Source organism: Xyrauchen texanus, chromosome 18 (assembly GCF_025860055.1).
Source record: "Xyrauchen texanus isolate HMW12.3.18 chromosome 18, RBS_HiC_50CHRs, whole genome shotgun sequence".
Lineage (NCBI taxonomy): Eukaryota > Metazoa > Chordata > Actinopteri > Cypriniformes > Catostomidae > Xyrauchen > Xyrauchen texanus.
This window is the reverse complement of record NC_068293.1, coordinates 6,454,517-6,472,134: the sequence shown is the minus strand read 5'-3', so window position 1 is coordinate 6,472,134 and position 17,618 is coordinate 6,454,517. Positions and strand designations below refer to the sequence as shown.

At 39.6% G+C, this 17,618-nt stretch overlaps 1 protein-coding gene across 3 annotated transcripts in view; it reads right to left on the bottom strand.

Moving 5' to 3' along the window:
- Positions 1-9,146, bottom strand: part of prpf40a (PRP40 pre-mRNA processing factor 40 homolog A) — a 45,161-nt gene extending 36,015 nt beyond the window's left edge. For 2 of the 3 annotated variants that reach the window (XM_052148627.1, XM_052148628.1), the window contains exons 1-3: positions 9,106-9,146; positions 3,326-3,406; positions 3,078-3,218 (exon numbers count right to left, since the gene is read on the bottom strand). In XM_052148627.1, coding sequence (XP_052004587.1) covers positions 3,078-3,218; positions 3,326-3,406; positions 9,106-9,108 — 225 coding nt within the window. In that variant the 5' untranslated portion in view covers positions 9,109-9,146. The remainder of the gene's footprint in view (positions 1-3,077; positions 3,219-3,325; positions 3,407-9,105) is intronic. The other variant, XM_052148629.1, reaches the window with a different exon arrangement.
- Positions 9,147-17,618: the final 8,472 nt, after the last annotated feature.

The window sequence follows — 17,618 nt, the reverse complement described above, 5'->3', positions numbered from 1 at the left end:
CAAGGACACTTCGGCGTGTGGAGCCGTGTGGGCCGGGATTCGAACCACCAACCCTGCAATTGGTAGCCGACCCACTCTACCAACTGAGCCACAGCCACCCACTAAAAAATTATTTAAACCTGGAAATACAATTTTTGAATTTTGCAGGTGCGATTCAATGAAAATAGTTGGCTTGTGATGCGCGAATGGCATGTATGTGTAGCACGAGTCTTGTCGAACTCCCATTTAGCTGATGAAACATGCTGCGTGATCATGAGGAAGGATTACATCAAGATGTAGATTGGAATGCAGGTGCGAAAAACTTAATATAAATAACAGACTGCTCCTCTCTCGTTGTTGATTGCGTGCTAGTGATTACCCCTCTCTTTGATTTTGAAAAATGTATGACATAAGAAATATTTAAGATTCCACACAATTTCATGATCAATTAATTAAAGCAAATTTGTGACATTAACCGCATTAACTCATTTTGATCAAAAGGACAGTTTTTCTTAAAGCACTCAAGATGCTCTGTGAAAATTCACATGCAAGATTTTTCACATTCAGGTTATGCAAAGAAATTTCACTCAAACTGATATGCTGATCATATCTTTTTTAATGAAAAATAAATTAATATAGAAAAATGCAAAATAGAAAAATGTCATAAGTGAACTTGAACTTCAGAAAATCGCAGGCACAGCCATTGACTTGGAAAATAAAAAAAATGGCACTCCATATCAACAAGGTTGCGGACTCCTGGACTAGTCTACTAACCATTAACATAACCCACCATCTACTCTATTTTGACATGTCATTTTGTACATACCTAAAATCAACATCACACCAAAGAGACTGCAGCTATCAAGATTTATGGAACTGTCCTTCACTGGTTGTTTTTGGCACCATTCTGAGTAAATTCAAGAGATAGTTGTGTGTGAAAATCCCAGGAGATCAGCAGCTACAGAAATACTCAAACCAGAAATACTTAAACTAGCCCATTTTCACACACAACAGTCTCTAGAATTAATTCAGCAAGGTGCCAAAAATAAAAAAACATATAGTGAGCAGCATTTCTGTGGACGGAAATGTCTTATTGATGAGAGAGGTCATCAGAGAATGGCCAGACTGGTTCGTACTGACAAAGTCTATGGTAACTCAGAATGCTATACTGAGATGTGGGTTGGTGCTGTTTTGGTGACACGAGAGGCACCTACACAATATTAGGCAGGTGATTTTAATGTTGTGGCTCATCGATGTATATGTATGTATGCATGCATGCATGTACAGTATATACAGTTTGTATGTACATATAGATGGATGGACGGATCCACCTGATCGTTTATCTCTACCTGCTTTGTGGCAAAACTATGACAATAAGAGAGTTTGACGGCATCAGCAGCAGACGGCGGGGCTCATAGGTCTTCTCGTGAGAAATGCAAAATATGTATAACGACTCAAACAAAAATATGATAATAATCATTATTTTTAGAACTAGCATTCTCTGCAATGCGGCAGGATTTTGCATAACCACAACAGAAACGATTCTTGAAAATTTCTAGCAGTTGATCCTTATCGAACTACAATTTTGGCGATTATCGACACAGACCCATGCAGCTCTTTGATGGTCTCATTATAAAGCATGTCAAAAAAGTTTTCAGTTTTAAAAGCTTTTGCAGTGCGTGCTGAAGTGGGCGGGTTTACCTCCGTCTCTAGATCCTTAACATAATTTTCACTTTCTGTCTTTTGCATTTGGAAATGTGTAGAACATTGTCTTCAGTAAACTCTCTCAACTGATTGAAACTCAACTTTGACTCCTGGTCATCATTGTTCATGTTCATAATGGACTTTACAGGGCACAGCCGTATTCCCCTACAGTGGTCAAGTAGTTGTAGAAATTTGAGCATTTTTAAGATCCAAGAAAAAGAAACTTACGAGCACTTAGTAGACCAGTGGTTCCCAACCTGGTAACCACCACATGCAATTTAATGAGGTCAAAGATACATAAAATGCACTATAGTGATAAGTCATGATGTCAGTGTCCTCATCTAACTTGACAAGATAAAAGCAAAAGCTCAACATAAACATTAAAAAACTGTCCAGAGACCTTGACACCATGGAAACTGTAGCAAAACTTAATTAAGTGTCAATCTACCAACCATCTTAATCCTATGTTGATCGTAGAAGCTATTGGCACCAATAGTCTCTACAATCAACTTAAGCTTGCAATGCTTTTGGGAAACGCAACCCTGGATGGTAGAGTGACACTTAATGAAGTTTTGCTACAGTTTCCATGGTGTCAAGGTCTCTGGACAGTTTTTTAATGTTTATGTTGAGCTTATGATTATATCTCGTAGATGAGGACACGAACATGCTGACATGATAGGTCTTCTCGCTATAGCACATTTTATGCATCTTTGACCGCCTCAAAGCGCAGGAGGTGGACCCCAGGTTGGGGACCACTGGTCTATGCGATGCAATGGTGGAGATTGTGTCTGGTTCATCTTGTTAGATCTTACATTGTGGCATTAGATAAATGTTAGATCATCGCTTTAGTTTGCGTTGGGAATTTGTGTGCAAATCTACAGCAACTGCGGGGCAAGTAGGTGTTAGAGCAGACGTGATAACAATTTGGCTGAGCTGTGAGATAACAATTTATGTCAAATGCTGAGTTTGTCCTGATCCATCCATCCTGATGGAAATTGAAAGAGGCCCAAAACTCTCCAATAATAATTTCAGAAACGGGCGGTTTCAACCCCACAACAGCACTTTTGGTGCACTTTCAGCTTAATTTATGCAAAGCACCCATTGACAGCAGTGCCCAAAGACCTCTGAAGTGCCGGAGCTGAGCGTTTGACTGTAAATGATAACTTCATCTTTTACTTTCTTTTGATTTTGGGGTGAAATATGACCCTGGACATTTCTTACCCTACATCTTCACATTATATTCTAATGCAATCCTGATGGAAGGCTTTATGGCCATTATGAAGAACATTAGTGAATAATGGAGTCTAATGCTGCTAATAAAGAAAATGGAATTTACTTAACATGAAATCTGGCTGCCATAAACTCTCACTGTTATAATTGCTAATAGCTCTTACCTGTCCCATAGGTGGCGCTCCCATTGGGGGCATCATGGGGGGCATGATTCCTGGAGGCATAGGAGCCATACTCGGCGGCCTCTGGCCCATGGGTGGCATTCCCATTGGAGGGAAGTGAGGCGGGATTCCTGGTGGTCCCATCTTTGGAAAACAAACATAAATTCCAGATGTGAGGGATGTGAGCAGAGCAAAGCAGCCACAAAGAGAGATGATGGCTTGACGGGAAAGGTTTTCTATCACCAACTTACAAAGGGCGGGGGGATTCCTGAAGGTGGAACACCAGGAAAAGTTGCAGCTTGACTGGAGCCACTATTAGCATCAGTCGAGGACTGTTACGAACAAAAAGTCCAATACAGTTACTACTACAGATCTGATGAAGATGCTACACATCACTCATCCATAGCGTGATCTTTACTCGGTCTACTCTAATAACATTGACCCACCCAACACATCCCAGCTTATATACAATGCATTCATAAAGTATTCAGATCCCTAAATTTTTTTCTCATGTTATGATGTAGCCTTATGCTAAAATGTTTTAAATTATTTTATTTTTTTCACATCAATCTACACTCCATACCTCATAATGGCAAAGCAAACTTATAAAACTTTTCAAATAAAAATAAACTGAAATATCACATTGACATAAGTATTCAGACCCTTTGCTATGACACTTGAAATATAGCTCAGGTGCATCCCATCTCTCTGGATCATCTATGAGATGTTTCTGCACTTTGATTGGAGTACACCTGTGGCAAAATCAATTGATTGGACATGATTTGGAAAGGCACAAACCTGTCTATATAAGGTCTCACTACTGAAAATGCATATAAGAGCAAACACCAAGCCATGAGGTCAAAGGAACTGCCTACAGAACTCAGAGAGAGGATTGTGTCGAGGCACAGATCTGGGGAAGACTCAAATTTTTTGGCTGCATTGAAGGTTCCTAAGAGCACAGTGGCCTCCAAAATTCTTAAATGGAAGTCTGGAAAAACCAGGACTCTTCCTAAAGCTGGCCACCTGGCCAAACTGAGCAAATGGGGGTAAAGGGCCTTGGTAAGAGAGGTGGCCAAGAACCCGTTGGACACTCTGGTTGAGCTCCTGAGATCATGTGTGGAGATTGAAGAAACTTGCAGAAGGACAACCACCATTGCACTACTCCACCGATCTGGGTTTTATGGCAAAGTGGCCAGACGGAATCCTCTCCTCAGTACAAGACACATTAAAGCCTTCAAAAACAAAGGATTCTCAGACTGTGAGAAACACGATTCTCTGGTCTGATGAACCAAATATTGAAGGCCTCAATTCCAAGAGTCATGTCTGGAGGAAACTAGGCATGCTCATCACCTGCGCAATACCAGCCCAATGGAGAAGCTTGTGTGATGGTGTGGGGGTGTTTTTCAGTGGCAGGGACTGAGTTAACTGTCAGTGTTGAAGGAAAGCTGAATGCAGCAAAATACAGATATTCTTAATGAAAACCTGGTCAAGAGAGCTCAAGACCTCAGACTGGGCCAAAGGTTCACCTTCCAAAAGGACAATGACCCTAAGCTAGGGCTGCAATGGTACATGAATGCACGGCGTAACAAACGGATACAGGGCCTTCGGTATAGTACACACAGTCTCACAAATGATTACATATCTTAGCATGCGTAAAATCAATATTAAAATAAACATTGAAAAAAAGATTGCAACTTAAAAACCTATGTTAAAAACTTAAAAGAACAGAGCGGCAGATGGTACACTAAAAACTGCGGATCAGATAAATGCATGTGAAGTTTATGCAGACAGTTCTTTCATCAACGCGCTTGATGCCCCGGTGTCTTAAGAGCGCTGCCTCCATGTTTATATCCGCATCTCCCACTGAACACACTTTGTCAGGGCCAAAAGGTCCAGTTGTCCCCCCTTATCGGCAGCCCTGCTCAGAAAGCACATCTACCATGATGACTCACTTCATTCATTATCACAAAAACGTAAAAATTGTGATAAATTCAAGTGGTGAGCTGAAAGGTAAAAAACACAAATCTGCACTGATAATGTCTTATTTTTTTTTTTTACAATTATTAGAAATGCACTTTTCCCTTATATTATTATTTATGTTTGTATACAATTAAGCATATTAGAGGCTCTTAAGTATTGTAATTTCGTTGAAGAAATATGCATAGTGCAGTCATTTATAAATGATCCTTCACAATAAGAATTGTTGCCCATCATCCACTGTTTTTTCACAATAAATAATTTAAAGATTCTTTGTTTTCCCTGCTGTACCGAAACATGACCCCAAAACAGAGATACGTACCGAACCGTGAATTGTGTGTACCGTTGCAGCCCTACCCCAAGCACACAGCCACAACAATGCAAGTGTGACTTAAAGACAACTCTGTGAACGTCCTTTAGTGGCCAAGCCAGAGCCCGGACTTGATCCCGATCGAACATCTCTGGAGAGACCTGAAAATTGCTGTCCACCGACGGTCCCCATCATACCTGACAGAAGTGGAGAGGATCTGCAGAGAAAAATTACGAATCCCCAAATCCAGGAGTGCAAAGCTTGTACCCATCATACTCAAAAAGACCCTGCCAAAGGTGCTTCAACTAAGTAATGAGTTAAGGGTCTGAATACTTAGCAAATGTATTCAAAAGAAAAAGCTGAAATATCACATTATTATTGAATAAGTACTGACGAAACCAGTGAACGCACAGATGGCAGTTACCAGAAGCCAGTGATTATAGTTTATAAAGTGATAAAGAGCCAGTATATATTTTTTTATTTAACTCCAATTGTGTTTGGCTGACAGAAGAAAATCATATACAAATAGTATGGCTTGAGGGCGATTAAATTATGGGATAATTTTCATTTTTGGGTGAACGAACCCTTTAATGTCATCTGAATCAAAACGTTAGGTGTGTAAGAAATAGCTCAATATTTAAATCGTTTTTTTTTACTACACATGTTCACTTCCGGCCAGTAGGGTTGTCACGGTGTTCGGTTTTACTCGGTACAAAGGAACAAAACCGGTGTGAAATTTTATACCGGGTAAAAGGGTGTCAACAGTACACTGAGTCGATCACAGCAGTTCGCAAGTCACCAGTACACTGAACTGAGAATCGCCTCTTTTGGACATAATACTGAGAACTGCTGATCAGTGAGCAGCTGATGAGTATGAGTGAAACAAGGGCTTGAATGAGAGGCTGAAACATTTCCGTCGAGAGATGTTAAGTAATTATATAATTGATTATTGTGCATGCAGTTTATATGTGAAGTTGTGATGAGCTGGAACAAGTTTTCTGGAAAAAAGGAGTTGATTAAGACTAGTTTAATCAATTTTTATGCTTTAGAAATGCAGAACATCTACGTTTGTATATCAGTATTGGGTGCTGAAGGCACCACGTTCATCTGTACAAACTTGGGACAACTCAGCCATCACACCGCTCAGGAAGGAGACGCATTCTGCATCCTTGAGATGAACGTAGTTTGGTGCGGAAAGAGAAAAATCAATCCCAGAACAACAGCAAACGACCTTGTGAAAATGCTGGAGGAAACAGGTAGATGAGTATCTATATCTACAGTAAAATGAGTCCTATATCAACATAACCTGAAAGGCTGCTCAGCGAGGAAGAAGCCATTGCTCCAAAACTGCCATAAAAAAGACAGACTACAGTTTGCAAGTGCACATGGGGACAAAAATATTTTTGGAGAAATGTCCTCTGGTCTAATGAAACAAAAATTGAACTGTTTGGCCATAATGACCATCGTTATGTTTGGAGGATAAAGCATGAGGCTTGCAAGCCGAAGAACCAACCGTGAAGCGTGGGGGTTGCAGCATCATGTTGTGGGGGTGCTTTGCTGAAGGAGGGACTGGTGCACTTCACAGAATAGATGGCGTCATGAGGAAGTGAAATTATGTGGGTATATTGAAGCAACATCTCAAGACATCAGCCAGGAAGTTAAAGCTTGGTCACAAATGGGTCTTCCAAATGGACAATGACCCCAAGCATACCTCCAATGTTGTGGCAAAATTGCTTAAGTACAACAAAGTCAAGGTATTGGAGTGGCCATCACAAAGCCCTGACCTCAATCTGATAGAAAATATTTGGGCAGAACTGAAAAATCACGTGCGAGCAAAGAGGCCAACAAATCTGACTCAGTGACACAATTTTTGTCTGGAAAATTGGCCAAAATTCCAGAAGCTTATTGTGAGAAGCTTGGATCACGCCAAGAACCTAGGCTTTTTCTTTGATAGTAGCCTAAAGTTAAAAAAACTAATGAACAAAGTGTTTTCCAACTACGTTGCAACAAAACATTTTCTATACAGGAAAACTTTTGAAATTGTGATCCATGCTTTTATTTCTTCATTTACTGTAATTCTCTGTACTCTGGCCTGCACAAATCAGCTCAATCCTGCCTGCAGATGGTCCAGAATGCTGCGGCACGACTTATAACATGAACACATCACTCCCATCCTGATCTCCTTGCACTGGCTGCCTACCAGATTTTTATTTATTTTTTAGATTTTAACATTTGTCAATAAATCCTTAAGTAATCAGGCAACCCATTATCTCTGTGATTTGGTTCCTCCGCATAACCCAACCAAATCACTCAGATCCGGGGATCGTGGACATCTGTCTGTTCCTAGATCCAGGATGAAGCATAAGATCGTGCTTTTTGTATCACTGGCTCCAAACTGTTGAACAGCTTACCGTATTACCTTAAGACCACACCCTCTCTATCTGTTTTTAAATCATTGCTTAAACCTTTCTTATTTTTATTAGCTTTTATTTTACCTTAAATCATGGTTACGCTGTGAAATTGCCCTATTACCCATGTTTTATTTCTGTTATACTGTCTTGCCTGTGATACCACTGAACAGCACTTTGGTCAACCATGGTTGTTTTAAAATTTGCTATATAAATAAACATGATTTGATGACTACGAGGGCTTGACCTCGACCCTCGTGAGTTTTTAGTAAAACAAAGTTTTAAATATTGATCTTTTTCTTACACACACCTAGTGTTTTGCTTTAAAATACATTAATGTAGCCACTGTAATTTCTTGAAGCTTTAAACATTTGCCACCCATTCACTTGCATTTTAAGGACCTACAGAGCTGAAATATTCATGTGTTCAGCTGAAGAAAGAAAGTCATACACATCTGGAATGGCATGAGGGTGAGTAAATGATGAAAGAATTTTATTTTTGGGTGAAATATTCCTTTAAGTCCTTCACTGAAACTATCGGGCTATTATCTTGACTATTTCAAGCAATAATGCAGGTAGATCTGTCACTTTATTGGTGATATTTATGGTTTAAATAAATAAGCAGATAGTTAAATGGACAAGACTCTAAATATATGTGTAGCTGAGACGATATATAATGTGCCTGTGGACTTTTTTTTTTTTTTTTAATCATGATTTTAGTTAGTATAATTATGGTAAAGGCAAAGTGAAACGTAAACGTTAAAATACCATTTCATAAGTCTAGCCTATCATTGACGTATTAGAATAGTCTGATATTGACGCCTTGTTTCATTTGAAACGTGAGTATTATAACGTTTACAGACTGGCCCCATTCACAATCAGTTAATAATACATCAAAAGTTACCAGTTAATCGATCAAGAGTTTCTCTCAAATCGTGCGGGATCAATTAAATATCAACCGTTGATCAGGTTGATTGAGTGGTGACTTTTTTTTTCAATCTTAGCTAAACGTAACCGATAGTCATAACAGGTTACAAACACAAATTTATAACAAAAAGCAGAAATGTGACACACGTGTATTCATAGACAAAAAGAGAATCAAATCAGAATAAAACTCTTTCTGCCGCACATTAGCTTTAGCATTAGCATCAGTCACTTATTCACACTAGCTCGTGCGCTAACCCGCCTTTCTGTCATTCATAATACATAGATTGCTTCACTACGACTGCCAATAACCAGAGCGAAAACAACTGTCATATCGTAAACGTGTAGTCTATATTAGTTATTATGAAACAGCATTGTTCATAAGAATAAATACTCTGTTTAGTTGAACTCACCATGTTGACTGAACATGCAGCGGCTCTGCGCGAGACAAAAACGTGCGCTCTGATTGGCTGCTGCGCGCCGGTTTCAAACTACAGCAGATATGTTTTAGCGAACCCACGCCCGGAAGAAATACGCAGAACAAAGTCATAAGCGCAGGTAAAGGTTCATTGCACTGCGCAAGAAATGCGCAGACTGAAGGCCTGTGTTTCAGCACAGAATTATTTTTTTTAGTTTTGAATGTTTTTTGTTTTTTATGCTTTATTATCAACAAATGTCATGTACAAGAGTGACTTACAAATTACAACAGAGTAACATATCACATGCTTCACAATGCAATAGAGATTATAAAAAGAAAAAGGGCAAAACAACAACAAAAAAACAGAGAGGGTTACATATCTATATATTTTGAATAAGCATAAATAAATAATTTTATATGAAAATATGAAATGAAGAACATATTGCAGTTGTTTTAATTGCGATTTTTACAGTTTCAGCACAGATGTATTGTCATTTTAAATCTATGATTACAAACTAAAGTACAAAATGAATAAAAGTACTTTTTATAAAATGATTGTTTACAGCATTACTTTATTTTTTTCTTTCCATTTTATTACCTTAGTCTTTGTAAACCTAAATGCTATACATTTGATTATGTGATAATGACATAGGAATGATAAAGTAAATAAACATTAAATTTATTTATTTTATAAATGCGTTTCTATTGGAAAATTATTTTCAACATAACATACAACAATAGAATATTTTCTAACAGTTACCTATAAGAATTGTAAGTTCTCAACGGGATATAGGGCATCACAAGAAATTTAAGAAAATATTTTAGTTCTGCTTCAGAGTACATGACAACCAATATGATTATAAGATTTCTCTAACATCCTTTAATATATATATATATATATATATATATATATATATATATATATATATATTAACTTTTATTTTCAGTATCTTCTTTATGATCCTTCAGGAAATTGTTCCAAATTATGATAGAACTTCAAGTAAAGAATCCTGCACACATTTCTTTAGCATTTTATTTTATTTTATTTTTTTTTTAACTGGGGTAAATTAGTTTTGTAGAAAAATAGTAAGATAAGTTTTAAAAAATGTAATAGTTTAAAAAAATATATATGTATTTTAAAATAAAAGTGCATAGTATTAGTAGTAGTATTTTGGTCACTAACATTTTTTAATAAATAAGTTTTTTCTTTTGTATTATTTCACAAACCACTGAGTTTAACAAAATGGAGTAGAGAGCTGTTTTAAGGCCCCTTCACACTTCCTACAAATCTAAGAATGAATGGCTGTGACGTCATTTATAAAAAAATCAGTTGAAAGCCATACATACTTCTGCCAAAGTAAGAAATGCCTCTTATCATAATTGTTTTGTCTGTATTCTACCCATTAACACGCTGTGGTAGTGGGGGCATTGTAGAGTGCTGGCTTGTGAATGGAGAGCCAGATTGGGAGATGAGAACGTAAGGATCATCACCTGTCAATGATTGTCACTAACAGATGTTTGTCACTGCAGTGAGAGTGGAGATGTTGTTAGAAGAGAGCCAGATGCCATTAGAGGGGAGAGAGAGAGAGAGAGAAAGAGAGCCCTGCACATGCACACGCTGAGTCTGTGTGATTGTTAAGATGAAAAGCTATTTCTCGTTTGAGTGTGAAAATAAAACTTACTGTTTTAGTTGAAGTTTCTGACCTCCCCTTCTTCCTTGTCGACACGTATAAGAACCTGTTCCACTGGTGCTGAAACCTGGGATCTTTGAAGGAAGAGCTGCTGCCATGGAATCCACACCACTGGGCGAAGTCATCTGAGCCCTTGCAGATATGCAACAGATGCAACATCAGGCCCTCCTGGCCCAGGAGCAGCACTTCCAGGAGCTCCTCCAAGCTCAAATGGAGGATTAACAGTCATTACAGAGCCTGGTACCCCAGCAGTCCTCAGTCACGTCCCTGGAGGCATCGATAACAATGTCCCAGGTCATGTTGACCATGATGGGGCATCAGGATGACCCAGAGGCATTCGTGGGGCTCTTTGAACAGACCACGACCGCCTCCAGATGGCCAAAAGCCGCGTGGGCGATTTGGCTGCTTCCGCTGTTGTAACTCCCTGCAGATATCCGAGTGGAGTATAAAAATAATTAGAATAATATGTTTCTTTTATATAGCACCTTTCTTCAAACTCAAGGTCGCTCTACAGGATGAGAGTAAAAAAATAAAAAAAATAAAATACATTTCCCTAAATTTTAAGAGTCAGAGAAGCATAGGTCAAAGAGATATGTTATGAGATTGATTTGAAATCATGTATAGAGAAGAGATCACGGAGAGACTGAGGGATAGAGTTCCAAAGTAAAGGGGCAAATGTGCAAAAAGCCCTACCACCTAGTGAGGTCAGCTTGCAACTTGGAATGAATAACAGGCCCAAATCAGATGACCTGAGTGAGCGTAGTGGGGTATAGTGGCGTACGAGGTCAGTGGTGTATGAGGGGGCAAGACCATGTAAAGCGTTGTATGTTGTAAGGAGGATTTTGTATTGGATACGATAGAAGACAGGTAGCCAGTGTAGCCTACAAAGTATGGGAGTGATGTGTGAGTATTTCTTTGAGTAGGTGAAAACCCTAGCTGCTGATCTGAAGATTATGAACAATAGTGGAGGGTCTGTCCAGGACACCATTAATATCGACCAACTGATCAGGGAAATGTGATAAAACACTTGGAGACCCAACTACCAGTATGTCAGTTTTATCATTGTTGAGTTTTAGAAAGATGCTGATCATTGATGAATTGATGTCTTTAATACATTCAGAGAGGGAACTTGTGGGGAATGATGCAGTGTGCTTAGAGCTGATATAAAGTTGAGTGTCATCAGCATAGCAGTGAATGTTGAGGCCATGATGGTGAATAATGTGATCTAGAGGAAGCATATATGTGATGAAAAGCAAAGGACCAAATACAGAACCCTGGGGGACACCTTAAGAAACAGGAACAGAAAAACTAATAGAAATGCAGTGTTGGCGGCCAGAGAGGTAAGAAATGAACCAAGACAGAGCAGTGCCTGAGATGCCAATTGCAGAGAGCCTAGCGATGAGTATGATATGAGAGATAGTGTTAAAAGCAGAACTGATGTCTTAAGGGACCAGGAAAGTGATGACTCCAGAGTCCGCAGCCATCAGTAGATAGTTAACAACATTGATGAGTCTAGTCTCAGTGCTGTATAGATTACGAAAACCAGATTGAAAACATTCAAAGAGATTGTATGTGTCCAAATAGGACAGAAGTTGAGATGTAACCACTTTCTCCATAACTTTAGACAAAAAAGGAAGATTTGAAATAGGGCGGTAATTTTTAAGATCAGTGCGGTCTAAGCCTTTATTAAAACTGGAGTGTCAGTTGTAGTTTTCAGTTCTGGAGGGACAAAGCCTACTAAATATCCTGTTGATAAGATGGGAAATAGGTGCTGAGATTACAGGCAGACATTGTTTAGAAAAAACAGTGGGTGCAGGATCAAGCTAGCAGAAAGTAAAATTTGAATTGCTAATTAACTCAGAAACTGTAGATGGGGTTGTGGCGAAATCAGTAAAAGTGGATCAGGAGGAACAGTAGAAGGGAAAAGTTTGTAAATAGAGATGATTTTATTCTGAAAGGAGTGAAGAAATGACTGAAAATGTTCAGTAGAGACTAAACTAGGTGGGAATAAAAAATTTTGACAGTAGAAAAAAGTGTTTTAGGTCTAAAAGATGCGTTATAGATAATGGACGAAAAGTAAGATGAGAGTGCATCACTTAGTGCTGATCTGTGTGCCTGTATATGATCATTATAGGCAGTTAGGTGAACAGATAGACCAGTTTTCTGGTAAAGACTATTTCAAGGCGGTGTCCTGTAGCTTTAAGAGCATGTAAATCATGAGTGTACCAGGGAGACGAGTGAGTGGAGGGTACACATCTATTTTTAAGAGGGGCATGAAAATAAAGGGCATTTTAGATTGTTTTGTTGTATTTAGTGAGTAAGTCAGTTGGACAGGAAAGTTGCATGACATCAATACAGAAAGATGTTTGAAGTGATGCAGAGAAGGATACAAGGTTAATGGAAGTATAGTTGCGAAAGGTAACCAAGGTTTTTTGAGCAGACCTGGGAAATGGCGTGTCACAGCTCAGTTCTATGAATAGATGATCGGACAGTCCAATGTGAGATCCAGAAACAGTGATATTATTTAGGCCATTAGTGCAAACCAGATCTAAATTATGGCCATGTGAATGAGTAGGGAAGTCCACATGTTGTACAAAGCTGAAACATTTTAACCCAGACATGAGTTCATTGGCTGCAGCACAATCAGTGTCAACGTGAATATTAAAATCACCAAGTAATATAACAGATGGACACATGGCACATGTAAGAGTTAGCAGCTCAGTTAGATCACTAAAGAAATTTAACAGAGGGTTAGGTGGCCAATACACAAGAACCACAATCAGTGACGATGGACTAGTGACTTTGAAAACACAGTATTCGTAGGTGGAAATCTCATGAAATTCAAAGTTTTTGATATGCAAGTTGCTGTGATATATAGCAGCCAAACCACACCTCTGGTTTTCGGGCAAGGTTTAGCCAGGTAATTGTAACCAGCAGGAATGAGCAAGTTCATGTGTAAATATTCCTTTGAAATTGAGCAGCAAGATGTCCAGGTTTTTTTCAGTTATTGTGGTGCAGAGCAGTGTGGCCTCATCTGTTATGAGGTATGAGGCCCTGAAGAAAGCTATCTAACAACGGGTTGGCCGCACTCCAGAACGACACCACCAGTGCCACCCATTTGTTTATGCCCAGCTGCTCAGTGATGCCTGCCAGAAGTGGGTCCAGGCCGGAGAGGAGCGCGATGTCCAGGCGGTGATCAATCTGATGATGTTGGAGCAATTCATCACTCATCTGCCAAGGGGAACTGAAGAGTAGGCACAATGCAATTGCCCAGCGTTGATGGATGACGGCTTCCGTCACAGGACTTAATGACTACAGACCCTTCTCCCTGATGTCTGTGGTCATGAAATAATTTGAGAGACTGGTGTTGGCCCACCTGAAGCACATCACTGGACCCTTTCTTGATCCCCTTCAATTTGCTTATTGAGCAAACAGGTCTGTGGAAGATGCAGTCAACATGGGATTGCATCATATCCTGCAATATCTGGATTGACCAGGGACATATGCAAGAATCCTTTTTGTGGACTATAGTTCAGCTTTCAACACCGTCATTCCAGCTATTCTCCAGACTAAATTAGACCAACTCTCTGTTCCCACCTCATCTGTCAGTAGATTACCAGCTTTCTGACAGACAGGCAGCAGCTAGTGAGACAGGAGAAATTAACTTCCGGCACCTGAACAATCAACACAGTTGCCCCCCAGAGATGTGTGCTCTCTCCACTACTCTTCTCCCTGTACACAAATGACTGTACCACCAAGGACTCCTCTGTCAAGCTCCTGAAGTTTGCAGATGACACTACTGTCATCTGCCTCATCCGAGATGATGATGAGTCTGTATACAGAAGGGAGGTTGAACTGCTGGCTCACTGGTGTTGTCAAACAACCTGGAGCTGAACACGCTCAAAATGGTGGAGATGTTTGTAGACATTAGGAGGAACACCCCAACACTGACCCCCTCACCATTCTAAAGGTGTAAAGGTGGAGTCATTCAGGTTCCTGGGCACTACCATCTCAAAAAACCTGAAGTGGGAGACCCACACTGACTCCATTGTGAAAAAGGCCCCGAAGAAGTTATACATCCTTCACCAGTTGAGGAAGTTCAGCCTGCAACAGGTGCTGCTTTAACATTTCCAGTCAGCAGACATTAAGTCTGTCCTCTGCACTTCAGTAACTGTCTGGTTTGGTGCAGCTACTAAATCAGATATCAGAAGACTACAAAGGAAAGTTCGGACTGCTGAGAGGATTATTGGTTGCCCCCTGCCCTCCCTTCAAGAACTATATACTTCCAGAGTGAGGAAAAAAGTTGGAAAAATCACTCTGGACCCCACTCACCCAGACCACTACCTTTTTGAACTGTTGCCTTCTGGCTGACGCTACAGAGCTCTGAACACCAGAACCGCCAGTCACAGGCACAGCTTTTTCCCTCAGGCTATCTATCTCATGAACAGTTAAAACTGCCCTATTGAGCAATTCACAGCTTAGTCTTTTTATATTATCCAACTCATCCTACCTCTTCTGTCATTACATTCCCGATTTGTATTTGCACTTCGTGCATGTATGTATATACAGGTGAAACTCGAAAAATTTGAATATCGTGCAAAAGTTCATTAATTTCAGTAATTCAACTTAAAAGGTGAAACTAATATATTATATAGACTCATTACAAGCAAAGTAAGATATTTCAAGCCTTTATTTGATATAATTTTGATGATTATGGCTTACAGCTTATGAAAACCCCAAATTCAGAATCTCAGAAAATTAGAATATTGTGAAAAGGTTCAGTATTGTAGGCTCAAAGTGTCACACTCTAATCAGCTAAACACCTGCAAAGGGTTCCTGAGCCTTTAAATGGTCTCTCAGTCTGGTTCAGTTGAATTCACAATCATGGGGAAGACTGCTGACCTGACAGTTGTGCAGAAAACCATCATTGACACCCTCCACAAGGAGGGAAAGCCTCAAAAGGTAATTGCAAAAGAAGTTGGATGTTCTCAAAGTGCTGTATCAAAGCACATTAATAGAAAGTTAAGTGGAAGGGAAAAGTGTGGAAGAAAAAGGTGCACAAGCAGCAGGGATGACCGTAGCCTGGAGAGGATTGTCAGGAAAAGGCCATTCAAATGTGTGGGGAGCTTCACAAGGAGTGGACTGAGGCTGGAGTTACTGCATCAAGAGCCACTACACACAGACGGGTCCTGGACATGGGCTTCAAATGTCAAACGTCTTACCTGGGCTAAAGAAAAAAAGAACTGGTCTGTTGCTCAGTGGTCCAAAGTCCTCTTTTCTGATGAGAGCAAATTTTGCATCTCATTTGGAAACCAAGGTCCCAGAGTCTGGAGGAAGAATGGAGAGGCACACAATCCAAGATGCTTGAAGTCCAGTGTGAAGTTTCCACAGTCTGTGTTGGTTTGGGGAGCCATGTCATCGGCTGGTGTTGGTCCACTGTGCTTTATTAAGTCCAGAGTCAACGCAGCCGTCTACCGGGACATTTTAGAGCACTTCATGCTTCCTTCAGCAGACAAGCTTTATGGAGATGCTGACTTCATTTTCCAGCAGCACTTGGCACCTGCCCACACTGCCAAAAGTACCAAAACCTGGTTCAATGACCATGGTATTACTGTGCTTGATTGGCCAGCAAACTCGCCTGACCTGAACCCCATAGAGAATCTATGGGGCATTGCCAAGAGAAAGATGAGAGACATGAGACCAAACAATGCAGAAGAGCTGAAGGCCGCTATTGAAGCATCTTGGTCTTCCATAACACCTCAGCAGTGCCACAGGCTGACAGCATCCATGCCACGCCGCATTGAGGCAGTAATTAGTGCAAAAGGGGCCCAAACCAAGTACTGAGTACATATGCATGATTATACTTTTCAGAGGGCTGACATTTCTGTATTTAAAATCCTTTTTTTTTATTGATTTCATGTAATATTCTAATTTTCTGAGATTCTGAATTTGGGGTTTTCATAAGCTATAAGCCATAATCATCAAAATTATATCAAATAAAGGCTTGAAATATCTTACTTTGCTTGTAATGAGTCTATATAATATATTAGTTTCACCTTTTAAGTTGAATTACTGAAATTAATGAACTTTTGCACGATATTCTAATTTTTCGAGTTTCACCTGTATATATATATATATATATATATATATATATATATATATATATATATATATATATATATATATATATATATATATATTTTTTTTTTTGTCTTATTGTGTATTCTATAAATACTTTATTTTCTATTAAAGTTTATTTCTTTAATTATGTTTTATTTTTGCTTGTTGCTGTATTATATTGTTGTGATGGGAAGCACCTGCCACCAAGACAAATTCCTTGTATATGTATGCATACCTGGCAAAAAAGCTGATTCTGATTCTGATGCGAGAGTGATTGATGGTCAGCGTCTTCAGTCAAACATTGCACTTGCATATCCATAGTTTTCTGTTATATATTATTGGTTGTATCGAGTGATACAGGACAAAAGAAGATACAACCTATTTATTGATATAGAAGAGCTGTTGAGAAATGTTATTCCAGACGGCTCATTTTAATCTGATGGCTGGTCACTTAGTGTGAGAAAAAACACTCAACCGTCCAATGGCCCGTTTTTATTGGCCATGCATTCACGGGGATGTTCGCAGGTGGTGTGTTGCATGACGTGAATGTCAGCTGGTGAATCTGCTGGCCACACCAAGGGCGCATTTGCACCCAATTCCTTTGATCGAGGTCCCCTTCGAAATAATTGGTATGGACCTCCTCGGTCCATTAGAGAGGAAAACCCGCTGACATCGCTTTGTGTTGGTACTGGTGGAA